Below are 15,626 nucleotides of genomic sequence, written 5' to 3'. Positions count from 1 at the left end.
CAAGCTTATCAATGAGCATCATTAAATTCACTTCCTTTGCGTTAACTGTGCTTGACTATGTGTGTATACATATGTATGTGTACATAACTACATGCATGTATATGAATGTGTATTGTGTGTGCGTGCGTTTATGTAAGTTTGTGCCTGCCTATGTGTGCGTATGTGTTAGGGTAGCTGTTAGATACACATGTATGTTAAAATGTATGTATGCAGTGTGTGTGTGTGTGTGTGTGTGTGTGTGTGTGTGTGTGTGTGTGTGTGTGTGTGTGGTCACATTTTGGTGTGTGTATGTAACATAGATGTAGTGTTTTATGTTAACAAAGCGTTTTTGTAAAGGACCTAGAGCAGATTTCTGGATAGTGTGCTATATAAGTATCCATTATTATTATCATTATCATTAAATTCCACAAATGTTGTGGGACCACGCACAGTAGGTATATAGCATCAGCTACAATATGTGGCACGTAACAAAGAGCAAACCACAGTGATGCAGCAGACAGCACTGCTGTCCTGGGCCCTGTGGCACTGTTACCAGACAGCACAGCGTTTCATGTCACATTCTATACGCCATTGCCTCCCATCATATTTTATGTATGAGTACCATTTTCTAGAAAATGCTATATTTCCATCGAGTGTACATATTTTTCTGTTTTTATATATTTCTTAAGTCTGTTAGGAAGTGTTTTTATACATGGTTTGATTTCATTTAGTCTGCATTTGTAAACAAGATGTTTCGCAGCTAGAATGATATGGTCATATATTTCATCTATTTTTGTAATATCGTCATTTCCAAATAATACTAATTCTATATTCAGCTTCACATTTGCACAATTTTCACACTTTTTCCTTCAAGACGTTCTCCAAGTCCCCCCAAAAGAGCGGAGTAAATGTACAGTGCTTTAAGTAGTGTTGAATTGTGTCTATTTCATTTTTACAGAAATTGCACATGTCGCTATTTGTCATACCCATTTCAGTCTTACTTCCTTTGAGTTTTTCACTTGTTTCATAGTGGTGTCCCAGTTTATTGCAATATCTAGAATTTGCTCCCACTTGATAAAAGATTTTATATTTACATAAAAATTGGTTCAAGTAATATATCATAATATATTTTCGATCCTTTCTTAACATTAGCTATTATCTGCAGTGCTTTTGGTTCTTTGTTGCAAGTTTTATCTGTAATAGTAATATTGTTTGTGCTCAAGTAACTTTTAATGGAACGTATAAATCCCGTATACAGTAAATAATTAACCATAATACCTTATTTTTCTGTGATATCTACATGACTAAGGAAGCACCCACTTTCATCCACAACACCTTGTCCAGTTTTTTTTCCTTTTCATATAAACTGTCTTATTACCGACTTTGAATTTGTCGTTGTGAAAAAAAAGTTGTTCTACGAGTGCCTCTTGTGCTTCTTTCAGCTTGACGTGTTTTGTAAGATTCAAACATCCCACTATGCATCTTTCCAGAATTCATTACATTCAATGTTTACAAATTTTCTTGGTACACACAGATCCTTAGAGTTGATTTCTGGGGACTTGACTTAGAGTATTTTTTTCTACTTTGTTGTTCCTGTGTGCAGTTTCCTAATCCGTGTTATTTTTAGAGCGTCTATGTACTTTTGTATATTTGGCACACCCAAACCTCCATTTCCAACATTATGTACTGTGTATTTTCTTTTCATCTTATCTGTTTTATCACCCCATATGAATTCATAGCACAGTTTCTGCAATTGTTTTATCTCTTTGTCCGGGGAATTGGGGAGAAGAATCCACAAGTAAATAAGTTTTGAAAGTATAAGTGATTATAAAATTGCAATTCTACCAAGGGGTGTACATATACGTATTGAGCAAATCTTGAAAAGCTTCTTAGCTTCTATCAATTCATCTCTTGTATTCACTTCAGTTATTTTTGATACATCTTCTGTGAACCAAATGCCTAAAAGTTTATATTTTGAGGGTGGGGGTGGGGGTTTCATTTCATAATGATATCCCGGCGTTAAACAGGCCCGAGAGATACAGACACTTGCAGTGTTGGTCAGGTAATTAGAGCAACACACCCAAAGACGCATCCTTGAAGTGGATGACACTCGACTGTGTGGTCCCAGTCTCCCCATTTAAGCTCACAGCACACTCAACTCCGGGTAGGAGCCGGCCACGGGCTGAAAAACCCACCTCCGCTGGGATTCGAACCCACGTCCTCCCAGCCGTCAGTCCGCGACGCTAACCACTTCGCCACGGCGGCTGGTATTACGGCATTTCTTGTCAAAACAGCACATCAATGTCCGTATTGGTGTCAGTTTATCAATTTTGTTTTCTAAAGATGTAGAAATTCTTTTGAATTCTTCTTTCACTTCAGTCATTACAATTAATTTTTCGTCTTTTAATTGCTGAATGTCATCTTTGCTCGAAAGTTTCGTTTCGTCATGACAGCTATTAACTCGCACACAGCTTCCTGCCAGGCCATTTCTTCTGCTGTACATTCAGTATCTTTCTTCTGCTTCTTACTGTTTTGATTTGCTCTGCTGCTATTTTTTGTTTGCTCCGGGCTAACACACATGTCACTGGTCGATGACGACGACGAAGATGGTTTCATCTTTGCACCTCCTTTATTTCCAAAATACTCGGAGATAGTTGTGCTCATTATTTTTGCTTGAAGTTGCCATCACAAATGTAAAACTGAAAGAAGGGTAACTTGCAGAAATTAAAAGTTCATCTTTCTACTAATCTTGAGCACACTGCGCCGCGCTCGCCTAACGTCGAGTTGTTCACGCTGCTCCATTGCCATACTGCACTGCATTCACTGCACGCTTTCTTCTTCCCTTTCTCCTACTGCGAAAGAAGTGAGCTCGAAGTGCAGTGTTGTCAGAGCTCTGGCGAAACACGTCCGTCCTCCACGGTGGGCGGAAGATAAGTTTGAACTTTTTGAATTTCGTTTCTGTCTCCTTTTGGAGGAAAGTGGCAGAATTGTGAAGACGCTCATCTGCCAACACAGACAGTCCCTGAGAGTCAGGGTTCGAATCCCGCTCTTGCTCTTTCTCCCAAATTTAACTGGAAAATCAAACTTGGAGTATAGTCATTCGGATGAGACGATAAACCGAGGTCCCGTGTGCAGCACGCACTTGGCACACTGAACGAAAACAAAACAAAAAGAACAAATAAAAACCACACACACACACACACACACACACACGCACGCACGCACACACACACACACACACACACACCAAAAAAACAAAAAACCAACAACGTGGCAACGACAGTTGTCCTGTGGCAAAATTCTATAGAAGAAATTCACTCTCATACACACACACACACACACACACACACACACACACACACACACACACACACACATATATATACGTACATGCACTCAAGGCCTGTCTAAGCGCATTGGTTTAAGCTGCTGGTCAGGCATCTGCCTTACAGATATGGTGTAGCGTATATGGATTTGTCCGAACGCAGTGACACCTCGTTGAGAAACTGGAACTAATATTCGTATCCCCATAACTCGCCTGCATATGTCAGAATCGGTTTAATCTGTGTGTCAAACAGCTTCCAGTACAGTTTTCACATCAATTGTATTCCATTTTCACAGCAGCCTCAGTATTTCTATGACTCATTTCTTTGCTTTCCTACATACATCTGACAAAGCACAACTAATACTTTGTTTGGTCATAAAAACTAAACAAAACACCCCTAAATATTCATAAATTAATTATCTTTACCTCTCCATCCCCGTATAACAAATTTTCCCTGGCCCTCGAACAACCACCTTTTCTGAATATCATTACGTTTGTTTTGTAAATATTTACTGATAAATGTAATAAATGTAATAGGTCTGCTTCTCGTTTCAGACAATCTAGTTGATTCTGAAGCCCGTACAACAGTCAGACCAAATAATGACATCATCAGCAAAATAATAATTAAAAAACATATTTCATTTGCACCGTGAATTAAACGAATACCATTTTTCTATTTATAGATAGATCAGTGGCTTTTTATTTTCTTTATTTTTTAAGAGAATATTAAGGGACTAAGCAGATGTCCTTATCAACGCCTCTTTGACATTCGAAGTAGTCTGAATAACAATACTTACTATATAGGTACGACAACACAGAGTCATAAACACTTCAGTTTTGTACAGTTTTCCTTTCATTCCATTTAAAAAAAAAATCCTTGAAATATTCCTGTTTGTAGAATCAAACGCCTTTCCAAAACCATTAAAGGCAACATACAGTTTAGATGTGGCTTTTTGTTGTTGTCCAAAATCTTTTGTACTAGTGCATATAGAGTGAAGATGTGGTAGTGCAACCTGTCCGGAATCTTGCTTGCTCTTCGTTTATTCCCCCTTCTTTTTCTACCCATTTTGAATGTCTTTTATCTAGGATTTGCTTACAAGGCTTGTTAAAGCTATGCTACGATAATTGTCCTGCTGGTTTACATCTTCTTATCTTTTTATTGACATGATAGTGGATCTGGACGACTCCTTTAGAAATGCACCTGTCAAACAGGTTATTGAAATAACTCACCAAGAAAGCAATAACATGAGCATCACCATAATTCAGCATTCTGCTAATAATTTTGTCAGGACCAGCGCTTTTTCCGACTTTGAGATTACCGATGCTGGCTAGAACCTCTTGTCTGAAAATTGCTTCATTAAGTGAAACGTCTGAGTAATCTGCATTTCCTCTTCGTCGTTTACTTCATCAGTTTCTTCTGAATAAGTAGACTTATTCATATCATTGGATACATGAAAACAAATCAAACCACTGCTCATTGTAGATTCTAATACGTATCACGGACATCTGCTTATCGACCTAATAGTTCGCCAGAAAGCCTTTGTGTCGTTAATTGATTGTTTTCCTAATGTTGCTAAATAAAACTTCTCTCTTTTTGTCTTTAACATAAACGTGTATTCTTTTCTTTCTTTAACGTATGCCACCATCCTTACTTTACATGATTTCTTTGATCGTTTAAATTTCTGTAAAACCCCCTTCCAGCTCTTTTCTTTTGATCACATTATCTGTCAAACCGGTCGGTGTTTTTCTTCTTTCTCGTCGTTCTCACCATACGAACAGCCGCGATGCATAAAGAGTTGATGAATATTTCTAGTGAGGCATTGCTACCCGTATCCACTGCACTGAAAGCGCCATGCAGGCTTGGTTTGATATAATGAGAGAGAGAGAGAGAGAGAGAGAGAGAGAGAGAGAGAGAGAAGCAGACAGACAGACAGGCAGACAGACAGCATAGTCGGCGAGGTTGGGGGGTTTTTCTCTTCAGGCTGCAAAATAGAATCCCCCAGTTTGCTTTCGTCAGGTTCTAATGGAAAGGATGAAGGGGGTGTGGGGAGGGGTGGCGGGGGGTTGGGGGGGGGGGGGTAGGGGAGGGATCAGTGAAGGCTCTCCAAGAACGACCCCCACCCTCTTCCTTCGTCACCAGCTTGGTGAAACCCGTAGAAAGAGAGCAATTTCCATGCATTGTGTTGTATCGTATCATATTGTTTACTCTTTTGTCACAGCAGATTTCTCTGTGCGAAATTCGGGCTGCTCTCCCCAGGGAGAGCGCGTCGCTACATTTAGAGCGCCAACTTTTTTGTTTTGTTTTTTGTCTGCCTGCATTTTTTTTTCTATCGAAGTGGAGTTTTCTACAGAATTTTGCCAGGGACAACCCTTCTGTTGTCGTGGGTTCTTTTACGTGCGCTAAGTGCAGGCTGCACATGGGACCTCGATTTATCGTCACATCCGAATGACTAGCATCTAGACCACCACTTAAGATCTAGTACAGGAGGAGAAAATACTGGCGGCTGTGGGATTCGAACCAGTGCGCTCGAATTCTCTCGCTTCGTAAGCGGACTCGTTACCACTAGGCGAACACTCCACTGGAGGACTGGATCGATTCTCCTAACCACAAGTGATGTCGGGAGTCATTCGAGTCTTGATAGAATAACCCCGGGGCGAAACTCACCAGGGGGTAGTTTGAAGGCTGTTACACTGGATCCATCAACCCCTCGGGGTGATGAAGTCTGCAAAATCCAGACTGTCACCCAAGAACTGGACTGGTCTGGTGTTCAGCCATCTCAGACATTGTTCAAGTTCCACATGGCGAACACCAACAGATACGAATTATTGTCCCCCGACACAACAGTCACCACCAAACCACTGTATGTATGAGAGACAGTCGTGTCCGAGTATGACCATCAGAACAACACAGGAGGCAATTGCTGTCCTGACAATCTGGGCTAGAATTTGATTATAGTGGACAGTGTCCTGCCCAAGTCATATCCCCACTCTCTCGGCCAAGAGGGTTTTAGGACAGTCGGTGTTGGGATGCTTCCCAAAAAAGGCCAGCTAGCCCCCAAGGCTGCAGCACTAAGAGCCAAAGCAATCTTGCCTCTTAGTTTGAAATTATGGTGCTGAGAGCCTCGCCGACCACTAAGGCCACCTCAAGGCTATCGCCACGTTAAACCCTCACGCCTCCTCCTTTGACCGTACCACTACTGCTGCATCATCATCACTGTTGAATATATGTCTCTGTCGCCATGTCATCATCAAAATCATTGGATTCATCGTCATCCGAATCATTGACACCAGTCCGTTACAGGTGAAGTGTGGTCACTGACACCAGTCCATTACAGATGAGGTATAGTAATTAACACGAGCCCATTACAGGTGAAACGTGGTCACTGACATCAGTCCATTACAGGTGAAGTGTGGTCACTGACACCAGTCCATTACAGGTGAGGTGTGTGTTCACTGACATCAGTCCATTGCAGGTGAGGTGTGTTCACTGACATCAGTCCATTACAGGTGAGGTGTGGTCACTGACATCAGTCCATTACAGGTGAGGTGTGTTCACTGACATCAGTCCATTACAGGTGAAGTGTGTTCACTGACATCAGTCCATTACAGGTGAGGTGTGTTCACTGACATCAGTCCATTACAGGTGAGGTGTATTCACTGACATCAGTCCATTACAGGTGAAGTGTGTTCACTGACATCAGTCCATTACAGGTGAGGTGTGTTCACTGACATCAGTCCATTACAGGTGAAGTGTGTTCACTGACATCAGTCCATTACAGGTGAAGTGTGTTCACTGACATCAGTCCATTACAGGTGAGGTGTGGTTACTGACATCAGTCCATTACAGGTGAAGTGTGTTCACTGACATCAGTCCATTACAGGTGAGGTGTCGTTACTGACATCAGTCCATTACAGGTGAAGTGTGTTCACTGACATCAGTCCATTACAGGTGAAGTGTGTTCACTGACATCAGTCCATTACAGGTGAGGTGTGGTTACTGACATCAGTCCATTACAGGTGAGGTGTAGTCACTGACACCAGTCCATTACAGGTGAGGTGTGTTCACTGACACCAGTCCATTACAGATGAGGTGTGGTTACTAACATCTATCCGTTACAGGTGAGGTGTGGTCACTGACATCAGTCCATTACAGATGAGGTGTGGTTACTAACATCTATCCGTTACAGGTGAGGTGTGGTCACTGACACCAGTCCATTACAGGTGAGGTATGGTAATTAACACCAGTCCAATTCAGGTGAAGTATGGTAATTAACACCAGTCGATTGATGATTTATTAACATTTTTATACTGCCAGAGCCTAAAATTAAAGCTATTTAGGCAGTAATCAGTCCATTACAGGTGAAATGTGGTCACTGACATCAGTCCATTACAGGTGTGGTGTGGTCACTGACATCAGTCCATTACAGGTGAAGTGTGGTCTCTGCCATCAGTCCATTACAGGTGAGGTATGGTCACTGACATCAGTACATTACAGGTTGTGTGGTCACTGACATCAGTCCATTACAGGTGTGGTGTGGTCACTGACATCAGTCCATTACAGGTGTGGTGTGGTCACTGACATCAGTCCATTACAGGTTGTGTGGTCACTGACATCAGTCCATTACTAGTGAAGTGTGGTCACTGACATCAGTCCATTACAGGTGAAGTGTGTTCACTGACATCAGTCCATTACTAGTGAAGTGTGGTCACTGACATCAGTCCATTACAGGTGAAGTGTGGTCACTGACATCAGTCCATTACTAGTGAAGTGTGGTCACTGACATCAGTCCATTACTAGTGAAGTGTGGTCACTGACATCAGTCCATTACTAGTGAAGTGTGGTCACTGACATCAGTCCATTACTAGTGAAGTGTGGTCACTGACATCAGTCCATTACAGGTGAAGTGTGGTCACTGACATCAGTCCATTACAGGTGAGGTGTGGTCACTGACATCAGTCCATTACAGGTGAGGTGTGTTCACTGACATCAGTCCATTACAGATGAGGTGTGTTCACTGACATCAGTCCATTACAGGTGAGGTGTGTTCACTGACATCAGTCCATTACTAGTGAAGTGTGTTCACTGACATCAGTCCATTACAGGTGAGGTGTGTTCACTGACATCAGTCCATTACAGGTGAAGTGTGTTCACTGACATCAGTCCATTACAGGTGAGGTGTGTTCACTGACATCAGTCCATTACAGGTGAGGTGTGTTCACTGACATCAGTCCATTACAGGTGAAGTGTGTTCACTGACATCAGTCCATTACAGGTGAGGTGTGGTTACTGACATCAGTCCATTACAGGTGAAGTGTGTTCACTGACATCAGTCCATTACAGGTGAGGTGTGGTTACTGACATCTATCCGTTACAGGTGAGGTGTGGTCACTGACACCAGTCCATTACAGGTGAGGTATGGTAATTAACACCAGTCCAATTCAGGTGAAGTATGGTAATTAACACCAGTCGATTGATGATTTATTAACATTTTTATACTGCCAGAGCCTAAAATTAAAGCTATTTAGGCAGTAATCAGTCCATTACAGGTGAAATGTGGTCACTGACATCAGTCCATTACAGGTGAGGTGTGTTCACTGACATCAGTCCATTACAGGTGAGGTGTGTTCACTGACATCAGTCCATTACAGGTGAAGTGTGTTCACTGACATCAGTCCATTACAGGTGAAGTGTGTTCACTGACATCAGTCCATTACAGGTGAAGTGTGTTCACTGACATCAGTCCATTACAGGTGAAGTGTGTTCACTGACATCAGTCCATTACAGGTGAGGTGTGTTCACTGACATCAGTCCATTACAGGTGAGGTGTGTTCACTGACATCAGTCCATTACAGGTGAGGTGTATTCACTGACATCAGTCCATTACAGGTGAGGTGTGTTCACTGACATCAGTCCATTACAGGTGAGGTGTGTTCACTGACATCAGTCCATTACAGGTGAAGTGTGTTCACTGACATCAGTCCATTACAGGTGAAGTGTGTTCACTGACATCAGTCCATTACAGGTGAGGTGTGTTCACTGACATCAGTCCATTACAGGTGAAGTGTGTTCACTGACATCAGTCCATTACAGATGAGGTGTGGTTACTGACATCAGTCCATTACAGGTGAGGTGTGTTCACTGACATCAGTCCATTACAGGTGAGGTGTGTTCACTGACACCAGTCCATTACAGATGAGGTGTGGTTACTGACATCAGTCCATTACAGGTGAGGTGTGTTCACTGACATCAGTCCATTACAGGTGAGGTGTGTTCACTGACACCAGTCCATTACAGGTGAGGTGTGGTGAAACGTGGTGGCTGACATCTATCCGTTACAGGTGAGGTGTGGACACTATTGCAGGTGAGGTGTGGTCACTATTACAGGTGAGGTGTGGTTACTAATGTAGGTGAGGTGTGGTCACTAATGCAGGTGAGGTGTGGTCACTAATGCAGGTGATGTGTGGTCACTATTACAGGTGAGGTGTGGTCACTATTACAGGTGAGGTGTGGTCACTAATGCAGGTGATGTGTGGTCACTATTACAGGTGAGGTGTGGTCACTATTACAGGTGATGTGTGGTCACTATTACAGGTGAGGTGTGGTCACTAATACAGGTGAGGTGTGGTCACTAATGCAGGTGAGGTGTGGTCACTATTACAGGTTAGGTGTGGTCACTAATACAGGTGAGGTGTGGTCACTAATGCAGGTGAGGTGTGGTCACTATTACAGGTGAGGTGTGGTCACTAATACAGGTGAGGTGTGGTCACTATTACAGGTGAGGTGTGGTCACTAATACAGGTGAGGTGTGGTCACTATTGCAGGTGAGGTGTGGTCACTAATACAGGTGAGGTGTGGTCACTATTGCAGGTGAGGTGTGGTCACTAATGCAGGTGAGGTGTGGTCACTATTACAGGTGAGGTGTGGTCACTAATGCAGGTGAGGAGTGAAATGTGGTCACTATTGCAGGTGAGGTGTGGTCACTAATGTAGGTGAGGTGTGGTCACTATTGCAGGTGAGGTGTGGTCACTATTACAGGTGAGGTGTGGTGGTCACTATTACAGGTGAGGTGTGGTCACTAATGCAGGTGAGGTGTGGTCACTATTGCAGGTGAGGTGTGGTCACTATTACAGGTGAGGTGTGGTCACTGACAACAGCGGTCCATTACAGGTGAGGTGTGGTCACTATTGCAGGTGAAGTGTGGTCACTGTCACAGGTATGATGGTGTCCTTCGTGGGGGCTGACGACCTGGAGGACCCCGGCCTCTTCCGGTGGAACGACGGCACGGCCCTGCCCGACGACAGCCCTCTGTGGGACAAGGCGGCCGGGGAGCCGGAGAAGCCCTACCCGGGAAATAACTGCGTGCGCATGTACTACAGGAGACAGAAGGTGTTTGACGGCTCGTGTCAGGACCGCCGTCAGTCCATCTGTGAAAAGGACCCCGTGCTGTGACCGGTGACTGATGTATGGGAATTCCCCATCCCCAGACTTCAGCACCACCCCCTCAACCGCCCTACCGCCTCTAGTCCACCCTAGGCCCCCGCCCACCCCACCCCCCGCCTCCCCCCCACCCCGCCCCCACCCCCCCGCCTCTTTTTCTCTGGTGTTGATCATTCAGTCATGCCGCCCACTCTCTCTTTCTGTCTCTCACTCCATGCATTTATTTATCCCCAACAGCCCTACCGCCTCGGGTCCACCCTATCCCCTACCCCCACCCCCCACCCTTTCCTCCCATGTTAGTCATTTCTTCATGTTCCCATACATCTGTCTCTGTCTCTCTCTGTCTCTCTCTCCATGCATTTATTTGAATACTTTTGTGTTGTTATATCTTGACTCTTTCGTCTGAAAAATGTGCACCCTCTGGACATGAGAACTTTGCAGTTAATGTCAATAGAATATGATGTTAAAGTGTCAACTCTCTCTCTCTCTCTCTCTCTCTCTCTCTCTCTCTCTCTTCATGCATTTATTTACCTACATTTGTGTTGTTATAGCTATCTTTGATTTGACACTTTCGTGTGAAAAACGTGCACCCCCTGGACATAAGAACTTTGCAGCTTATGTCAATAAAATATAATGTCAAAGTTTTAAATCTCTCTCTCTCTCCCTCCCCCCCCCCCCCCTCTCTCTCCCTCCCTCCCCCTAATTCTCCCCATCTCGTCCTCTCGTTGCTTCCCAACCCAATAACAATATTATGATAAGATAAATTATTATTCGTGTGTGTGTGTGTGTGTGTGTGTGTGTGTGTGTGTGTGTGTGTGTTTCTATTATATCTATTTATGTCATCACCAGCATGTTGATGCCCTTTTCATTTGATATTGTGTAGAGACTGCCCTATTTTGGTCGGGGACCGGATAAAAACAAAAGCACACCAGTGCTTACCTGTTATCCTCAGATTTTTGGTTTTGTTTTGGGTCTTGTCTTGTCTCTATGTCTCCACCTCTGTCTCCAGTCCTGTCTGTCTGCATTTCTCTCTGCCTCTGTCTGTCTGTCTGTCTCTATGTTCCGTCTTTCTCCATGTCTCCCTCTGTCTGTCTGTCTCTATCTCTTTCTACCCACACACACACACACACATACATATATATATATATATATATACATGTATATGCATGTGTGTTTGTGTGTGTGTGTGTGTGTGTGTGTGTGTGTGTGTGTGTGTGTGTGTATATATATATATATATATATATGTATATGTATATGTGTGTGTGTGTGTGTGTGTGTGTGTCGTCGTCGTCGTCGGCCTCCTACCGTCTCGAGAGACGATGGCTGCACCAAGAAATGTCGTCACTGCCGGGCATTGCACTTCCTGCTGTGGCTGGGTAGTGACGATCTCTTCTGCATGTGGGACTGATACAGGAAGATGCTGCTTTGTTTACAGAGTCTGACTTCAGTGTGGTTCAGTTCTCCTCAGCGAGTCAGTGAGGCCGTCCGCTATCGGCAACCTGCGACCCGCTGGATTGGGGATGGTCGCCCCTGAATCCCAGGTGTGTGACGATATACTATGTATGTATGTAATAAAAACGTGAACTGGAACATATTATAATAATGACTAGTAATAATGGTAATACTTAATACACAAAGTCATTTGTGACAACAGATACACAAAACTATAATAATAAAAAAAAGAATTAAAAAAAAAAAAAAAAGAAAAGAAAGAAGAAAAAAAGAGCAAAAAATCCAGAAACAAAGTGATCGAGCGAAAGAAAGGGGAATTTCTGGCACAGAATTTCCAAGATATTGCCACATACTGAAAGAGGTCACGGCATCTCCACGGGAGAAACCACAGGACAGAGAGCGAAGGGAAACAGATCGATGTCAACTCAATATCGGCCTGGGTGTGGAAGAGAAACACGTGTCCTTTCTTTCAGTTTGACACCGCATAAATATAGAATGAAATTACAATGGACACATATACTTAAAAAGGACTGTATCGCGCGTTCCACTTGTGAGGAATTGTTAGAAACAGAATTCATGACCTTTGACATACCTTCGCCTTGTAAGTTTTTCTCCTTATCGTTGCTTACGGCACTGGCAACATAATTCAATAGACTTCAATTTAAGTGAACACCAACATTCGATTGCACATCACGAGTTTTCAAAGCCGTCACCACCATACTTTCTCTTCAACCCAGAGGTGTGTCCAGTTTAAATGGCATGCCAGGAAATCGATGTCTTGACGGATAAAGACTGAGAATGAAATAAACTTCTCAATAATAATAATAATGACAATAATGTACCTTTATATAGCGCCCTTTCTCTTTAAGAGCTCAGGGCGCTTTACATTAAAGAAAAATATTACAAATTACATAAATCATTCATGACTACTCTTTCTCAACACCCCTCCACCCCACTCTCCCTCTCCCTCTCTACATACATCCAAAGTGAGCTGACATGGGTGGTGTTGGAGAACAAGGAAGCTGAGTGTGCTTATAGATCGGTTTTAAAAGGATGAGTTTTTAGTGATGAGCGAAAAGCAGAGACAGAATCGGATGCACGGATATGATGAGGAAGGTTGTTCCAGATGCGAGGAGCAGCAAAGAAGAAAGAACGTTCACCATAGAATCTTGTATTGACACGGGGAAGTTTCAAAAGGTAACAGTCAGAGGAAGAGCGGAGATTTCTTGAGGGAGTGTACGTCAGAAAGATATGCATGTCCTGCGGAGTGGAAAGCAGAATAGCAGAGACACGCAACTTTGTATTTAATTCTCGCTTCAATGGGGAGCCAGTGTAGAGTGCGGAGGTGAGGAGAAATGTGATCAGTACGTGGGACTGAGAGTCAGGCGGGCAGCATTGTTTTGGAGTTTTTGAATTCGCTGAAGAAGATTATGTGGACAGCCTATGAGAAGAGAATTACAGTAGTCGATTCGTGACAGCACAAAAACAGAAACTAGAGTTTTAGTAGTTTTAACAGAAAGGTACTGAATGACTCCAAGGTTCCTTGCTGATTTAGAAAACTGAACTGTGGCATCACCAACCATAATGGAGGCAGGAAAAGAAGTAGATGTGGACATTCTTGTAGAGGAAATAATCATAGCTTCAGTTTTGTCATCATTCATCTTTAGTTTGTTGAATGTCATCCAGGATTTAACATCGAGAATACAATCCTGCATTGACAGAATCAGACTGTGTACTTGGTTTGGTTCTGCAGACTTTTGTAACTGAGTATCATCAGCAAAATAGTGGTGAAGAACAGAATGACCAGAAATGACATCAGAAAGAGGAGCAGTGTACAGAACGAGAACTGGCTAAACAGCCCAGGAGACATGAAAATGGACGACAAATCAGATAATCATAATCATATCTTTTACTAAGTCTAGGGGGCCTAGTGGCAGAAACGGTTAGGCGTTGGACATCTGGTCCAGTTTTCATCAGTGGTCAGGGTTCGAAACCCCTTTCGGCATAGCGTTGTGTCCTCGGGAAAAGCACATCATTCCGATTTTCCCTCTATGCTCCCCTTTTTTCTCAATGATAATCAGTTCTGTAATGGTCGGTTTGGGGGATCGAATGGGGCTAGGTGGGTGGACATTTATCTTAACTGTAAAAAAATGTACGTCAGTATCTTTCCATTGTGCCATTTAGAAAAGATTTTCATTCGAGAAAACTTTCACATATTTTTTAATGAAGTATTTCTCTCACGTGGTGCTAAATCAGTGCAAAAAACAAACAAACAAACAACAACAACAACAACTTGTCGATGACACACACATTCATGACACACCAATCATAAAACTTGCTGCTGTGACACGATACAAGAAACGATCTCTCTTCAGTCATGTCAGGCCAATGTAGAGCCTGGAAATACCTCCAGGTACCGTTTGGACTCAACTGGAATCGGCCCAGAAACACTCGTCATAGAGTTATGTTAGAAAATGCAAGTACAATCCATACACGATACAATACTTATACAGACTTCAATTCTTCGGCTGAACAGGGAATAGCGCGCTGGGTTTACACGAAGGTCAGGCATCTGGTTCTCTTTCTTCTTCTTCTTTTTCTTGCGCTGTAGCGTAAAGGAATCGATCTGCAAGCTCTTTTGACACTTCCTTGAAACTGAAATTGCACTCCATGCATCAGCACCGCAAAGAAAACATTGACCATGTTTGTTTTTGTTTGTTGGTTTGTTTGTTTTTTTTCAGTATAACGCTGTGCCTTTCTTTATGTGTATAATGAATATGAAAAAAAGAAATGAATATTCAACCCTTGTCGAAACGATACATCACAGCACCATTCTAAAATCATGTCACTTCAGTCATTGGCACAGACACCTTCAATGAAATGCCACACAGACCGGATATTGTCATCTACTTCGTTTGAAGAGTGGCATAGTGACATTGTGTGTGTTCTGTCAACAAATACAGAGGTAGAAAACAAAACAAAACAAGACAAAAACACAGTGGGTGAAGACATTCAAACGCATGGCATTCACATACTGGTGGGTTGCAGCGACATGATATTCCTCTTCTTGGGCTGATGGAACTGTTGCTTGTTCTCAACAGAAACAAGCTCAGCATCAACACTCTCACACAACAGGTCCACTGGTTGCTGAATGACGATCTGCCATGTGTTGCTAATGCTTTTCGGTGATAATGATAATGATAATGTAAATCTATATAGCGTCTGTTCTCTACATAGTGCCGTGGGTGCTTCACAAAACGGGTACACACACACACACATACACACACACACACACACACACACACACACACGTGCGCGCGCGCGCGCAGACAAGCCGAACGATTGGTATGGAATGTCGCGGGGGTGTATTCCGCTCGGTTTAAAGTGTGTTTTCGGGAAAACTTTAATGAAGTGGAAGAAGAAGAGTGCCTT

At 43.1% G+C, this 15,626-nt stretch overlaps 1 protein-coding gene across 1 annotated transcript in view; it reads left to right on the top strand.

The window, feature by feature from the left end:
* The window catches only part of LOC143289612 (uncharacterized), a 23,465-nt gene extending 12,675 nt beyond the window's left edge, over positions 1-10,790 (top strand). Inside the window, exon 3 of the mRNA XM_076598654.1 lies at positions 10,519-10,790. Within this exon, the coding sequence (XP_076454769.1) occupies positions 10,519-10,754 (236 nt within the window). The 3' untranslated portion in view covers positions 10,755-10,790. The remainder of the gene's footprint in view (positions 1-10,518) is intronic.
* The last annotated feature ends 4,836 nt before the right edge of the window (positions 10,791-15,626 follow it).

The sequence above is a fragment of the Babylonia areolata genome, chromosome 14 (assembly GCF_041734735.1).
Source record: "Babylonia areolata isolate BAREFJ2019XMU chromosome 14, ASM4173473v1, whole genome shotgun sequence".
Lineage (NCBI taxonomy): Eukaryota > Metazoa > Mollusca > Gastropoda > Neogastropoda > Buccinidae > Babylonia > Babylonia areolata.
The sequence above is the reverse complement of the archived record's forward strand: the minus strand, read 5'-3'. Positions and strand labels throughout refer to the sequence as shown.